This window comes from Harpia harpyja, chromosome Z (assembly GCF_026419915.1).
Source record: "Harpia harpyja isolate bHarHar1 chromosome Z, bHarHar1 primary haplotype, whole genome shotgun sequence".
NCBI lineage: Eukaryota > Metazoa > Chordata > Aves > Accipitriformes > Accipitridae > Harpia > Harpia harpyja.
Genome location: NC_068969.1, coordinates 76,553,037 through 76,568,566, shown reverse-complemented (window position 1 = coordinate 76,568,566; position 15,530 = coordinate 76,553,037). Strand labels below are relative to the sequence as shown.

Genomic DNA, 15,530 nt, shown 5'->3' with positions numbered 1-15,530 from the left:
GGGTTTTGAATTGAAACTGTTGGCTGTTGTAACACAGCAGACTTAGACTCCTCAGTGGCTTTTGGCAGTAAGTCAAAAGATTCAGTTTCCAAAGTCAGTGCAACACAGGCTAAATAAACTAGATAATCAACTGAAGATTTCAGATGACAGTGCAAAATGAATGCACACATCTGACCGGAGCACTCTTGGTGGTGGCTTGCTGAGATTTCTTCTTGGGTGATGTCACTGAGTTTTCCTAATAATAATGAAGGAAAACAAATAAACAAAAAAAACCTGAGGGAGTAATAAATGGAAAGTTACTGCTATGTTGCGATCCAGATCACTGGTAACGGGTACATATCTGCAGTAAGTACTTTGGTTACAGCCAAGTTCAAGAGAAGGCTGAACGGTGACTGAGGGAGTTGACTCTGAGAAGTACTTTGCAGGGGGGAAAAACCTTTCTGCTTTGATACCAAGATTTTAACTTCTAATTAACTAAAAGTTGTAGATTTTGATGATGGTTTTAGTAGAAGTATGGTGTTATCGTGTGCTGTGGGATACATAAAATAATATGCTTTATGCTTTAAAAGCCAGTAATGTGAAGGAGATGGCCTGCCTTTTTTAAAAATGTTAAGTGGTTTTGGAATGGTTTTGCTTCATCTGCCGTAGCTCATTCCAGAGGCATTCAGTTGTGTGGATTTATTGCACTGAATGCATGGTCAGCACGTGGTTGATGGATCACTGCGGATACTGAGGATGTTGCAGGAAGAGTTGCTGTGATTTAGTAGACAGGCTTTTTTTTTGTCTACAGTAATGACTTACATAAGGGCTAAGGAGTAACCTAAGGTTGTGACTGCTTTCCTTCAACATCCCACTGCTTCTCGATGGAAGTCCAGGCCAGTTTTCAGTACTAATTGTTGCATTGTGTCTTTCTGAAGTTCCCTTCCATTATCCTTTAAAAAAATGAACATGCACCCATAGAATCCTTTGGAAACCCTCTGTGGTGGTTTAAGCCCAGCTGGCAACAAAACACCATGAGGCCACTTGCTCACTCCCTCCTCCCCCCTGGTGGGTTGGGAAGGAGAAAATATAAAGAAAAGCTCGTGAGTTGGCACAAGGACAGGGAGGGATCACTCACCACTTATGGTCACAGGCAAAAGACAGGCTCAACTTGAGGAAAAAACAAAATCAATTTAACTTACTACCAATCAAATCAAAAGAAGGATAATGAGAAGTAAAACCAAATCTTAAAACACCTGCCCCCACCTCTCCTTCCTTCCCAGCTCAGCTTCACTCCCTGTTTTCTATAAACCCCCCCTTCCCCCCCCCCAGCAGTGCAGGTGGACGGGGAATGGGGGTTGGGGTCAGTTCATCACATGTTGTCTCTGCTGCTCCTTCCTCCTCAGGGGGAGGACTCATCACTCTTCCCCTGCTCCAGTGTGGGTCCCTTCCCATAGGAGACAGTCCTTCACAAACTTCTCCAACACTGAGTCCTTCCCATGGGCTGCAGTCCTTCAGGCACAGACTGCTCCAGCGCGGGCTTTCCCATGAAGTCATGGCCATCTTGGGGGCATCCCCCTGCTCCGGTGTGGGGTCCTCCCCGGGCTGCAGGTGGGCACCTGCTCCCCCGCTCACCTCCATGGGCTGGGGGGGACAGCCTGCCGTCTCACCACGGGCTGCAGGGGCATCCCCTCCGCCGGTGCTCCTCCTCCCCTCCTTCTGCACTGGCCTCGGTGTCTGCAGAGGGGTTCCTCTCACATTCTGATCCCCCTACTCACTGCAGGTTCCCTGTCTTAAATCTGTTCTACCAGAGGCGCTGCCACCGTCGCTGATGGGCTCGGCCTGGGCCAGAGGTGGGTCTGACTTGGAGCTGGGGAAGCTTCTAGCAGCTTCTCACAGGAGCCACCCCTGCAGCCCCTCCCTCACTACCAAAACCCCACCACACAAACCCGGTACACCCTGATGCAAGAGAAACTCCTACAGGCACCAAGGAAAGTCTGGCCGAAATTTTAATCTTGCAGTATTGTTGCAGCAACTCCCCCAAAGTTTCCTGACAGGCTGGAAGGTTAATATGCTCAGCTCCAACCTAGCACATGTGGTACTGCAGCCAAGGATACCAGTTCCAGCTAGGTGTGTTCTTCTTAAGGGCTAATTGGAAATCCATATTGTCAGTACTTGTAATGGCTGTTTAAAAGGCAGTGAAGGGAATGTGAGACTTAGTAGTAATTGTGTGTAAATCCTAAACCTCCAGCATACCTTCCCCAAAGGGAAAATGATACTTGTCTGCATTTCTGTTCCTGCCTGTCAGCTGGTTTCTTTTTTCCTCCTTGCTTTTATCTTCCTGTCATCATCTTTTTTTCTAAGGAGTCCTGAACACTGGAGTGCAGGGAGAGCACTGGAAATGTGATTTCCTTCCCCATTTCCAGGGGCTTGTGCTGCAGGGACAGGATGACAAGTTGGGGAGGTTTTCAGGGAAAAGTTCTGCTTGGCCTTTGCAGCTCTTGGCTGGAGCTTGCCCAGGGTAAACAGGATCCTCAGAAAATTCAGCTGCCAAACTGTGATAAACTTCTGCTGAGCATGATATAACACTGATAACTTTTTCCCAGAGGCCTTAAAAAAACTCTAGACTTGGTGGCTAAGCAGGTAGAAAGCAAGTATTTAACTACATATTGAGAACTGTTTCCTGCCTTTTCTCCTGCCAAATTTCATATCCTTGCTCCAGCACATGGAAGGTTCTAGAATTATTTTTTTTTTTTGGCAGGGTGGGTTTTTGTGAGGTGGTTCCCCCCACACACCACCATTTGCAAAAACATCACTTCCTCCCCCCTTCTCAATTAGAAGCAACTAAACCTGAAGGAGAGCTGACCCATTTTTATAAAAATGCTCTGAAGCAGAGGCTTGACTTGAAAAATTTTCAACATGGGTGGTTAAATTTGGCAAGGCCATAGCTACCTAACGTTTTCTAGTCTGTGTTTCTGTTTTCATTTAACCTTAACTGTAGAGGCAATGACTGGTCTGTAAAATCTAATCGGTAATTTTGGAGGTAACATATGGTGCAGTACTAAATATTTGATGTTTCCCTGCACCCCACTGCAATTGCTAAGGGAGAATTTCAAAATACTTTTGCTGGGCACATCTGATCTGCTTGCCAAAAAGTTGATTCACTGTGCTTCAGAAGCATGATTGCAATACAGGAGTGTCTGCTTCTGATGCTGATGGCTTCCTTGCTGGATTGTAATGTACAATAGATTTAATTTTTTTTTTTGAGTTATTGTGCTATCCCTCTTCTTTCTGACTCAACATTAAAGCTTACAGTTATTAGATCTTCTGTGAATCATGCTAAGCAGAAATCATCAGGTTGCTGACTCATGATTTCCTCACATTGCCCTTTGCTACCAGCCAGGAAATATGTGTTTCTTCACACAGTGCTTTTGTGTGTGTGGTGTCTGCAGGAAGGGGTTTAGTGACTCTGCATGAGTCAGGCAATAGGCTTGCATTTATCTGGTGAGTGCTCAGCAGTCTTGCTGATCGCAATGCTTCTTGCTTTTTGGCTTTCCCTCAGGTGTTGAATTTCATTTCCTAAATGCTGTCTTCTTAGGATCGCTCCAAAATATTTTCTTTTGTTTTCATTTTTATATTACTACTTGGATGCCTTTTGCCCTTATGCAGTTCTGCTGTTTTTTTCCCACTGGTAGTCAAATCTTGGTTTATGTGGGTTTCCTGAGTTGGAAAGGATTTGAATTGTGGAGAGTAACACCAAAGGAAAAACACTTCTGTCAGCAAAACTAAGGCTGGCTTGTGTTAAACTTCTGGATAGGTTTTAACTTTCTTTAGGTTTTGCAAGAATGGGTTATTGCTAATAGCTTTTTAGCCCCAAAGTTGCATTGCAGATGTGTGGGTGTTTTTCTCCAGAAGGTAAGATGTGAAAAGGCTATTTGGACTGTTACTCTCAGTTGGGCTGCTAACCTGTTTATTTTGGCATCTTTCTGGTTGTCTTTTGCTTAAGAAAAATATTTTCAGTCTGACTTTACTTTTGGTAAGAAAATCCAAGGAATATACTTCCCTTTTCTGTTTTTGTAGCATGTCTATGCTGCTGCATTACTCAGCTGCTTGATGTGCTGAAGATGTGTGTGTTGTAAATACTACATTGCTGTAACTTCATCTGAAATCACACAACCCTGTCACTTCTTGCTGGTGTTTCTCCTTTTCTGGCCTCGTAGTATGGTGTTATTGCCTGTGTAGAGCCTGACCTTCAGCAGGGTTTCAGCAAGGATTGCATCTGTCTCTGCTCTTGTGTGGTTTGTAGCCTGATATATAAGCTGACTTCCTAAGGAGTACAAACTGTGAATTTAGACCCAGATATCTTGTCTCCCAGGAAACTGCTCAAACCAGTAAGGCTTTATACTAAATATACTAAGGATGTCTTGTCCCTCTTTATTCCTTACCTGCAAACCTACACTGAAAGAAGTGATTTGAATGCTTAAAAGCAAGAAAGGATCAGCCTTTCTCACCCAGGGAGAGACCTTGAGGGCGGTGAGATATTTAGATGCTTTACAACCATGTTAGTTGGCCTAGGTAGCTGGCCTAGGACATCCAGTGCTCGGTGTGACTGCTGTGGATCTGAGTGCTTCCCACTTACCTTTCCTCATCTACTGCAGTTGATACAGAAAATCTCAAAAAAATCAGATGGGGTTTGAAAGTATGTATTGTCAACAGTGTATGTTGACAGTTCAGTCTGTGATCATCAGTAGTTTAATTCAGTATAAGAATGCCTTCCTGCCCTTGAGAGTTTAGCCACCTTTCAGGTATCTTTTTGGCTGCTTGAATGAATACAAACAGTAGAATCAGTGGCTGCAGTATTGTAATTACAGATGAAGGTGGGAATCCTTTGTGGGTGACTGACTCTGCCTTGCTCGTGTTCATCCTAATGCTGCCTTGATTGATGATGCTTGTTTTTTTAAAAGCTGAATTTCACATTGTATTGCAGAGAATTGTCCCGATCAGAATCCTCGTCTTAAAAACTGGAGCCCTGGAAAAGATCCTGAAAAGAGAGTTTTTGTCAAAAAAGGGGATTTGTTTCGTCTGAACTCAGACGCTACAGTACACTCTATAGTTATACAGGATGGAGGTATGAAATGGCAAGATGAACATCATGCTTCAGTTTACTGTATAGTTTTTACTTCTGTGATTGCATGAAAAATGTGTTGGAATTTTATGTTGCAGCTTATTGACCAGTTCCCCTGCTTTTGCTTTTCAGCCTGCTACCAGGCCAGGAATATCATTAAAAAGATGAATGAACACTGCAGAGTCTTTTCAGTGGAGCATTAATGTGGTTTTCTGTAGGATATAGTAAAACAAGACTTGTGTAGTAGCCTTCCTTGTACAAGATCTGATTGTCTTCTGATAATGGCAGAAAAAATTAGGAATAAACCGACCACAGTCTTAGAAAGAGAAATCACAATTGGTAGGAATTACTTTCCCAAATATTCTTAAACATATATGACAGCATAACAGCTTAATTAATGGGTGTGGAAAATAAATCCGTAATTCATCTGTTGTTCTTATTTAAGAACTTGAGTCTTTGAGTCTATCTGAATTCTGCTTTGATGTACAGAAATATATTTTTTCCTTTAGGGTTACTTGTTTTTGGTGATGATAAAGAAGGTTCTAAAAATATTACCTTGAGAACTCGATTTATCCTGATAAAGGATGGTGGAATGCTTCATGTTGGAGCAGAGAAATGCCGCTATAAATCCAAAGCAACTATTATTTTGTATGGAAAGTCAAACGAAGGTGCTGATATGCCAGAATTTGGCAAAAAATTTATTGGCGTGGGCCCTGAAGGAACGCTGGAGTTGCATGGGCACCAGAAGTTATCATGGACTCTTCTGTCAAAGACTATGTATTTCTCAGGGCTGGCCTATGGTCATTATACATTTAAAAAGAATTTTTCCCGAGGACTAAATGTGAGAGTGATCGATCAGGACACAGCAGAGATTTTGGAAGTGCTGAAGTTTGATACACATGAATTTTCAGAAGAAAGCTTGAAGCTCCAGAACTTACTGAAAAATGGAAGTCCTGGTCGCATTGTTGCTATTGCTGTAGGAGATTCAGCTGCTAAAAATCTACTGGAGGAAACCAGAGTGACTATTCAAAATCTTCTGGGAAGTAAGTTTGTCAGAGGATTGAGTTACAGGTAAATAATTTATTTTCCCTTTTATGCTGAGTAAAGATTATATACAGATTCTGCTGCCTTTGGAGAATTCATTAAACTTTGACAGTGTCTGTTCTTAAAGTCTTCAGAGGATTCTCGGTGTTGTATGTAGTACTGCAGTAGTAGTATTCAGTGCGCAGTATTTTGATAGTGCAGAGACTGATAGTTACAGGTATCAGTGTGGTAGACTTTATTACGTACTTGTAATTGCCCTCTTCACTGTTCTTTACAGAAGTTAAAACTGGGTGCAGTGAGGAATTTTTTTTCTCATTCAAACACACAGATAGAAACCAGTTGCTAGGTGAGGCTTTTAATGCATATGACTTTGTCTGGAGGAGCAAGGAATGCCAAGCTAGAAACTTGAGTACAGGGAAGGGATGCTAATCCTGTATATCAAGCAATGTCTTATTCATACCTGTGCATTGTTGAGATGAAAGTACATTACCCCTCCACTGATTTTGCAAGGGAACTGGCCTTTAAAAATATTTTGTTACTGAAGTACACTTGCAAGGTGTTTCTGTATCTTTTGACCATTCTTTTCAGTTGGTCAGAGTTTGGATGGTGGACAGTAGAAGAGGTATAATAGGAATTACTAAAGCAGGAAACTTCAACTGCTGAGCCATGCATTTAGTAGTGGCAAATGACTTTTTGCAGTGCATGTTCTGAACTTGGCTTTGTGCTGCACAGGGTTAGCAATACAAGTGAAAGGGATACCAAGTCTCCTAACCTGTTTCTATTTTCCAAGAAATCGGTCGTTTAGTTTTTCCATTCTATTCTTACCCCTCGCTATCCCCCCAGCATCTGGATTCCAGTTAGTTTCCTCCCTCTGCTTTGGCAGGGGCGGGCTGGGGCGTCAGTCAGGATGGCATGTTCTGACCTCAGTTCCCATCAGGAGCACATTTGTGTCAGAGGCTGTGTAAGCATGTGGTCATGGGATGGCAAGTGCTTGCAGCACTCCCTCTGAAGCAGTTCGGTCAGGAGTGCTGAGAACTGGATGTCCTGTAATAGGTACCGCCTCCTGAAAGCAGGGAAGCCCATGTGGTGGTTGTTCAGGTCATTGGCCTGGCCTGGAGGTGTGGATTTCTCGTGTTCGTCTCTGCCCATGACCTCCATGCCGGTTTGTCTGAAATGAAGAACTTCTTCAGCTTGCGGCTGGGAAGAAGCAGCCTTTCTTCCTTCTCTGCTGAACTGATTCTTGTCTGTTTACATTAGTCGGTAGAGGCCCTGTAAGCACATAAAATTGTCTTGTTCTGCTGTGGAAGGCAGGCAAGAAGCTCTCCCTGAGGGCTTACTGAGGAAAAGCAGGGTTGTTTTGTTAAACCTGTAAAGCTAGTGAAGGAGACTTCAGCATGGAGGTGAATAACTCCGTTACATCCCTCTCCCCTTCTGCGTCTTTCTGCAAAACAGCATGCATTAAAGTACCTTGATATTTATTTTAAATGTTCGTCTGTGAAATGTTCAGCTTGTTTGCTGCTGCTGCTGAAAAGCTGGCCCACTATGTACTATTCCTATGAACAGACTAACACTAAACAGTTTCATTTGGCCTTTTAATCCCAATCAGTAAGAACATCGTGAGGGGACTGAAATAAAGGCAACTGGATTGAAGGTGGTTTTAATATCTGCCTTTGAACCAATCATTAGCAACAGACTACAGTCCAGCTAGCTGACACTGTTTTCATTTGGTGTGAATGATTCAACTCTAATGATGCAAAGTTGTTCGGCTTTTTAATAGATGATCTCGACTGCTTCCTTTGCACACGTAATTATGGCATTACAGAGCAGTACAGGGCAGCAAAATAGTCTTGTTTTTTGAACTTGGTGGTAGCTTTCTGTGGCATGTGGTTTGTTTTTCATTTCCAAAAACTTGGATGCATTGAGCAGAACTGTAGGAAGGGGGAAGTACATCCAGGACAGTTTCCTGCTCTACTCCGGTGCTCAGCCAAGTAGGTGTCCAGCTGAGGGACAGCACTAGCAAGGGGGAAAAGCAAAAATCCTTGGTCTCAGCCTTCAAAAACATTGGTGATCCCTCGTGCAAAGGTTGTGTAGCAGTATGCCATTCCTTTTCTGGGCCTGAGCATCTTGAAAGATTCAAAAGGTATTGCCCGTCCAGTACAGTGATCACCAGCGGCTGGTGCCGGCAGTGTCCATCCCTCCCGGCCCGATGCACACGCGGTCTCCTGGGACTCCTGACCACCGCTCCGGGACGCTGCTTGCCGCGGTGCCGTGATGGCAGCGGGCTGCGGCAGGAATGCTGGCACTGGCTCCTAGTCGTCCTGTGCCCTGGTAAAGCTGCTTGGAAGTAGGATCCTGTATCGCGTCTGTTGCTCATCTCTTGCGATTTGCCTTTGGAAAAAGTGTATCTTGTTGGATGTTGCACCAAAAATGTATCTGAAAGTCTTCTCTATTAAGAGGTCTTGTATTTGCCAGTTTGTATATAGGACATCCAATTATTTTAAACTATGTTTCGTTTCAATGAGGTATGCCCATTTTTCTTCTGCATTTTGAAGCTGCATTTTAAAATTAATTTCGAAGATCAGGCAAAAGAATTATTTATGACTTCTGTGCTCCTTGTCTTGTCCTTTACCTGTTTGTGAAGAATTTGTTAAGGACCATTATATTTAAACATTTACTTTTGTTTTTCACAGGCAAGCCTGGGCTTTCGTTGGTGTCATAGGTGGTGGAAATTCTTCCTGTAACGAATCAGTGAGAAACTATGAAAATCACAGCACTGGTGGGAAAGCTCTTGCTCAGAAAGAGTTTTTCACAGTGGATGGTCAGAAGTTTGTTGTGAGAGCTTACAGTGAATGGAATGATGGTAGGGAAGCATTTTGTGAAACGTGCAGTTGGGGAAGAAGTAAAAAATATTGTATATGCTTTTTTTCACTAGAACTGTTGGTTGCAATTTAGATTTCTGAGTGCTGCTCCAAGTTTTTTGTTTTTTCTATGGATGAAGTATGAGGACACAGTTCTCTAGTACAACCTGTTTTCTCAGTCTGTTTGTATACAGTATGTGAACAGCATAACCCTGACAGTCTTCATTTTTAGTATATTTAGATAGAGATAAGGGGTCTTACAAAAGGCTGAAACAGACTTTTTCCTTTTCTATTAGTAATTTGTCAGTCATGTGTATTTTAAATGTAAGCATCCAAGCTGGTGATTATGATCCTAAAAAGAAAGCTTGGTAGAAGCTAAGAGAAATGTCTTATTCTTGTTACAATCTTCTGTTGCTGTTTGATGCCAAACTTTAGGCAGCTTTTCTCATACCAAGTTGAATCTGTGGTATAAAGAGCCTGGAAGACCTACCACTTATTTGCTTTTATCCTTTATTTGTTTTTATATTTAAGGTATCTTTGATCTGAGTTTTGCTTTTTATGCCCAGTCAACTTTTTCTGTTTGTAGAATTACTAAGCAATATTGTATTTGCCTCGGAAGAATTTTTTTAAGGTAGCTGGATATTTATTTATTAATTGAGCTATTTGATACTACTCCTTTACTGTTCATTACAGCCCATGAAAGTGTATAGACTTATTTAAAAAAAAAAATTCCACCAGAATCATCTTTTACTTGCTGGTACTGTAGAGTTAGGGTCAAGAGTAAGCAAGAGTTGCTGAACTTGTGCAAATCCATCACAAGGCAGTGAAATAGCATGTGTGTGTAATTTAGCCTGCCAAATTGTTTTATTAGTTGTGAATAAAAAGGAAAGTCCCCCTGCTTTGTTTTGCCAGGTCCTTGATTACATCTGTAGAGTTTTAAATGGTGGAAAAATGTCACTTGAAACAAGTAGAGGTAGCTGGACCTACAAATTGTTGCCATATGATATTAGTTTAAAAAAAAAAAAAAAAGCATACATTTTTTTTTTTCCTGTCACTGTTAGTTCCATCTTTTCTGTTTGTTTTATTTGAGATCCACCAAATAAGCAAGCCGTAATGGTATCTCACACTGGCAAGTTTCAGAGCAGAATTGTACTTTAGAGGGCTTTGGAGCTTGTGAAATCTCATACATTTCTTATTTGTATCGTCTTGGAGATAGTTTCATATAAAGGTGAATATAATCTTATATTGTGTTTACTTTTTTTTTTGTTTAAATTAGGTGTCCCAATTTCAGGCTTCCAGGTGGAAGCAATAGGTGGAGTCATACTGAATCTTCTGGACGATGTTAGTAGTTGGGAGCCTGGAGACCGGATTGTGGTCGCAAGCACAGACTATTCAATGTATCAGACAGAGGAATTCACCCTCCTTCCCTGCCCAGAGTGTACCAAGCATCAGGTCAAAGTCAGAGGTATGAGAGCAGTCAACACGTGAAGAATTTGTGTGAAATATGTATACATGGTAGTACACCCTGGACAGTCCCTTTCAGTGGGAGCAGTAAAGAACAGCCTGTTCACCCATCTCTGTATTGCTTTGTTGCTGTATACAGGAATGTGTGCTTATCTTTGCTATAAAATTGCTCTGTGTCATGTCAGGTCTGCCTCACAGCTTACCATCCTGACTTTCCTTTCTCCTTTCTTCCCAGGCTTATTGAATGCTTTTGGTTTTTTCCAAGAGGATTATGCTTGTTCTCCTTTCTTGGCTCCTTTCTGTCTTTTCACTAGTTCTCTTTATACGTGCTTGAATGGCTGTTGTGGTGATTACCATTTCCTTTTCCTTTAGTGCCCTTTCCATCTTTTGAAGTGTTATCATTATACCTTTTTCTGTTGTTATTAAAAAAAGGAGAAAGGAAAAAAAAAAGCGCGATGAAAAAAGAAAATGGCAATCTTCGAACCTGTCTCTTCTTTTTTTTTTTTTTTTTTCCTTTTCCTCAGTTCCCCCTCCACCCCCCACCAGCAAAATGATTATGAAATAAGTGGCACTTTCAAGCATCTGCTCACACAGGATATCCCTGAGTAGTTGCAATCTGTTTTTCCTTTGGGCGTGATGTGCGCAAAATGGTCATGCGTGTTGTTGTCCGTTTCCTTTTTTTATTATCTGAGTCATTCTGCTCGACTTCAGAAGAGCCTCCTGTGGGACTGGCTCCCTGGTTCTGCCGGCGTCTGTGTTTTCTTTCTGCCGCTCTGTGCCAGCACCCTCCTGCCTGGTGGTTCACCAGCCTCAGACCTTGAGCTTCCCCTCTTGCTCCCTTCTGGTGGGCTGCAGTGTCCATTTGTAGCACAACCTAACTAGTGTTATTTTGCAGTGTTTGCAGCAGCTGATTGGTGCTCTTGAGGATCTGGTTTTGTGCCATTCACCTCTGTACTCTGTATGAGACTTCCTCTTCTTCAAACCACTCTTCTCTTTCTCCGTTCTCAGAAGTTTTCTGTGAACGCCCTCAAACTTTCCTGTTCCCCCGTTTCTTGACTGCCAGTTTGTACGTCCACTTTGCAGTGCAGTTTGCATCCCACAGCATTCGTTAGCATGGGTCAGATATGTTTTACTGCATTGTGAAGTCCCAGTTACGGAAAAAGTGTATCTAAGTTCACCTTATTATACATCAGAGAATACCAAGGTGGGTGAAGCTGCAGAGATGACTTAGTGCCGTTGAGCATGACACTTCCTGGGCTTTGTTCTTAAATGTCTCACGCTATGTATGTTACTGAGCACAGTATTTCAAAGAGCAAGCTTAATGTGAAGGCTGCAGTATGAAGTTTAAGAAGGTTTTTGTCACCACTGAATAGTGTATGTGCAAGCTCTGTTTCATCTCGGAAATCATGTACTGTGAAAAAGCAGCTCTTTTTAAAGGATTAAAAAAAAAAATTTATTTATTTACAATATGGCGTAGAATAAAAAATCTTGGCTTTTTTTTTTGGAAAATAAATGCCATCTGAACTATATATATATATATATATACACATACCTTCTAAAGATGTTGAAGGAGATGAACTGGCCCATTTTGTTGTTGTTTTTTTCCACCCCCAGTATCAAGTTTCCTTTGTCATAGTAACAGGTACTGTTTAAAAAATCCCCAAACCACCCTATATATTTGTTCCACAAAGAATGAATTTTCTGTGGAATGGCAAACTTGACATGCTGAAGAACTCACCATCTTTTGAAATTATTTCTTGTATTTTTTGCTAGGTTTTTAGCTATTTTGGCCCCTTGTAGTAGGAAAACTAAAAAGTATTGTTTTGTAGGAGGCCTAGTTGCTCTTCTTCACTTGATCTATGCATGCTAGTCAAATATAGGGAAAAACTATAAGTAAGCCTTCAAGCAGAGGAGCCCAGTCCCATTTACAGATATCTGTTGTCTTTTTAAATCCTCAACAGCAGGTACAGAGTTAATACCAGTCTTGGTTCTGCTTCATATTGCGGTAATGACCAGTTTAGGCTTGTATCCTTTTGTAAGCTTTGAAGGGACAGTCACAGTCTGTATTCAGGGAATCAATAAGTTGGGGGGGGGATATTTTTAAAAAATAAATGCATAAATACATTTTTTTGAGGCTTACAGGACCAGATAATTTTCTCAGTTTGTACAGACAAATAAATTGATTGTTTCTTTGAAGAACTGTGTAAAAACAGAGTATCTTGTTTTCCCTAATTTTAGTTTGTGTCTTCAGAATAGCTATCTGGGAAACAGCAAATTTAGTTAGGAAAGCAAATCCTTTTTTCTTTCAGAGGGGGATGAATACAGTATTTTCTAAAGGTGTTTTGGCCTCATTTTCAGTTCTAATTTTTCTTCAGAACAGATCAAGCAGTCAGCGTCTTTTTGCTTTTAAAGGAAATCTGCATCTATGTTTCATTAAAAGTTTTCTACATACATTGGATTAATTTAAACTTTTCTTTCTTCTTTACCCATTCTGTTCACAGACTATTGGACTGAAATAAGATGCACTTGCAAATAAAATGTTGGGGTTTGTTTAGGACTAGTTGTCTTACAAAAATGATAAATACGTAGACAGCACTTTGTTTTAGAAGGAAACGTGGAGTAGCATGCTTGACTTACCATCCTGCAAGATGCTTAGCTATCACTTGAGTCATCCGCAGTCTGGAAGGGGGGAATTTTCTTGGTGTTAGCTGGGTTAATGTTTATTGTCTAACAATTGCCTGCTTTTTGTGTGCCTTGGCATAAGAAAAGCTAAGAGCTTACAGCATGTTAAGGTATCAGAATGCATGGGTTTTGTTGCTACAATTAGTTTGCTTCTATAAAATAAGTTGAGTTTGTTTTTAATCAATAAAAACTCTTTTTTTTTTTTTAATTTTTTTTCCTCCTCCCCTTCAAAACTGGACAGAAAATCCTCAGTTTCCTCATGTAGGAGAAGTTATTGATGGAGTGGACATGAGGGCAGAAGTCGGAGTTCTTACGAGGAACATCTTAATCAAGGGGGAGACAGAAAATAGCTGCTATCGTGAAAAGGAGTGTCAGTTCTTCAATTATGATACATTTGGTGGACATATCAAGGTCTGAAAAACATTTTAAAGTAGCTTTCTGTCATGTAGAGGCATATTGAGGACAAAACAATTAATGCTAAACTTGGAGGGATTTGAAAACTTAAAGAATGTCAATTCATACAGTTGCTTTGCGTAGAAATGACTTCGTTCTCGTCTTTCCCGCAATTAGATTTAACTCATCAAGACTTAGTCTGCAGAATTGGAGGAAGGGATATCAATGCCTGAAATGTATAGAAGTATCCAGCACACATTGCAATGTTGTATGGCAGAGATTAAACCTTACAAGTGACGTCCATGTATGTGCACCCTGTAATATTACAGAATAAAGTTTGATCTCCCTTTTCTCTGTCTTCCCTCCTTTCACTGCCTTTCTCCCTTCCCAAGTGATAAGTATTGAATCCTAGAGATCTGCCTCATCTGAAATTGGGCACTAGAGAGGCATGGAGAGGAAAGAAACTGAGTTGGACCATGGTGGTTTTTTATTTATATTTTTTTAAAATTTGAAAGCACTAAGGTGATGTAGAGGAAACTGCTTCTAATTTCTTGTATTACCGTAAATATAAAGAAAACTGAGGGAAAGTAATATTATAGAAACTAATAATTAAACTCGTATTCACTTACGTTTTTACATGAAAGGATTGAACAGCAGTGTATCAGCTCTTCACTGATGCTGCAGAAGTTTGAGGCCTTGTATTTTAAATGCAAATGTATTTGTGCTCATTATGTGCTGGTCACAGTTTAAGTCTCTCTAGTATATTTGGATGCAGATTTTAATTTTACAGTAGTGAACATAATGGTGGGAAAGAAAAGATGCCCTTTCCCTACTGTGTGGCAGCTTTTGTTTTGTGGAAGAGAAGTAGGTGGGCTCAAGATACTCTTTTGTGTTTAAGATAATGTAATGAAAGAAGATAATGACAAGCTGTGCATCTTGCAAAGCGTGACCTTGATTGCCACAATAGCGCAAATACAGCAGACCCCTCAGATGTCTGGAAGATATAACAGAAAACAAACATTTTGAGTCATCAAAGTTGTTAAACGGTTCCCAGGAGACTGTTCAGAGTAGCTGTGTCTGCTGCCAAACCTAGACTTCAGCACTAAAACCATTTTCAGCTTATGTTAATCTTGCGTGCTCAAGCAGAGGGAGCCTAGGCACTAGCAAATGTTAATGGCCTCAGGGGTTTTGATCATCCTGGATTTTCTACTGGTCACTGGGACAGTAGCATAAAGGAGGCTTAGTGGCAGTGAGGAGAGGTGTTAGTTTGTATTTTTATGACTGCATTAGTGCTTTCAAATGTTAAGAGTTGGAGATCTCAGGGATGCCTGGTTTTGACCATCCCTCTGTATTTTAGGCATACAAATCTTAGGAGTGCAATTAGAGGAGGGGAAAAAAAAGTTCATATTACTAATTTCCCTAGAGGACAAAGTACATAATGAAAAAGGTTATTGATAAATACACAGTACAGATAAGTTAATGAAATAACAAAAAAGGTTTTTTTCTCAGCTTAGCTCCTTACAGTTTAGGTGTTGCAGTTGCTTTCCGTTTTCATAGCAGGTTAGGTGGAAGAAAATGCTTCTGCTTTTGTGTGATACTGGTACAGCCCCATGATGTTTTTACTTTGTATTAAGTAGTGTTACTGTGAAGTTACATGATTCTGAAGGCAGTTTCCTATCTTCCTAAATAAAGAAGCTCCTCTGGAGTGCTGTGTCCCGTTTTGTATTCCCATTGCAAAGATGTAGATGCACTGGGGTGTGCCCAGTGGAGGTGGTGTGTGGGAGTATGTGATGATGAGTGAGGAGCAGCTGAGAGAAGAAGGCTTGTTTGGTGTGGGGAAGGTGAAGAGGCAAGATTTTGTTGCTGTCTTCAGGCACTGGGGAGGGTTCAGAGAAGCCAGAGCAGTTCTTGGATGTGCATGGTGATAGGACAAGAGGCAATGGGACCAAGCTTCAACAAGGCAAATTCTGCTTAGATGCCAGGAA

The 15,530-nt window shown here is 41.1% G+C and overlaps 1 protein-coding gene across 4 annotated transcripts in view; it reads left to right on the top strand.

The window, feature by feature from the left end:
- The window catches only part of CEMIP2 (cell migration inducing hyaluronidase 2), a 52,889-nt gene that overhangs the window by 14,337 nt on the left and 23,022 nt on the right, over positions 1-15,530 (top strand). For all 4 annotated transcript variants that reach the window (XM_052776705.1, XM_052776707.1, XM_052776704.1 and 1 more), the window contains exons 3-7: positions 4,967-5,107; positions 5,614-6,175; positions 8,839-9,008; positions 10,283-10,471; positions 13,394-13,563. In XM_052776705.1, coding sequence (XP_052632665.1) covers positions 4,967-5,107; positions 5,614-6,175; positions 8,839-9,008; positions 10,283-10,471; positions 13,394-13,563 — 1,232 coding nt within the window. The remainder of the gene's footprint in view (positions 1-4,966; positions 5,108-5,613; positions 6,176-8,838; positions 9,009-10,282; positions 10,472-13,393; positions 13,564-15,530) is intronic.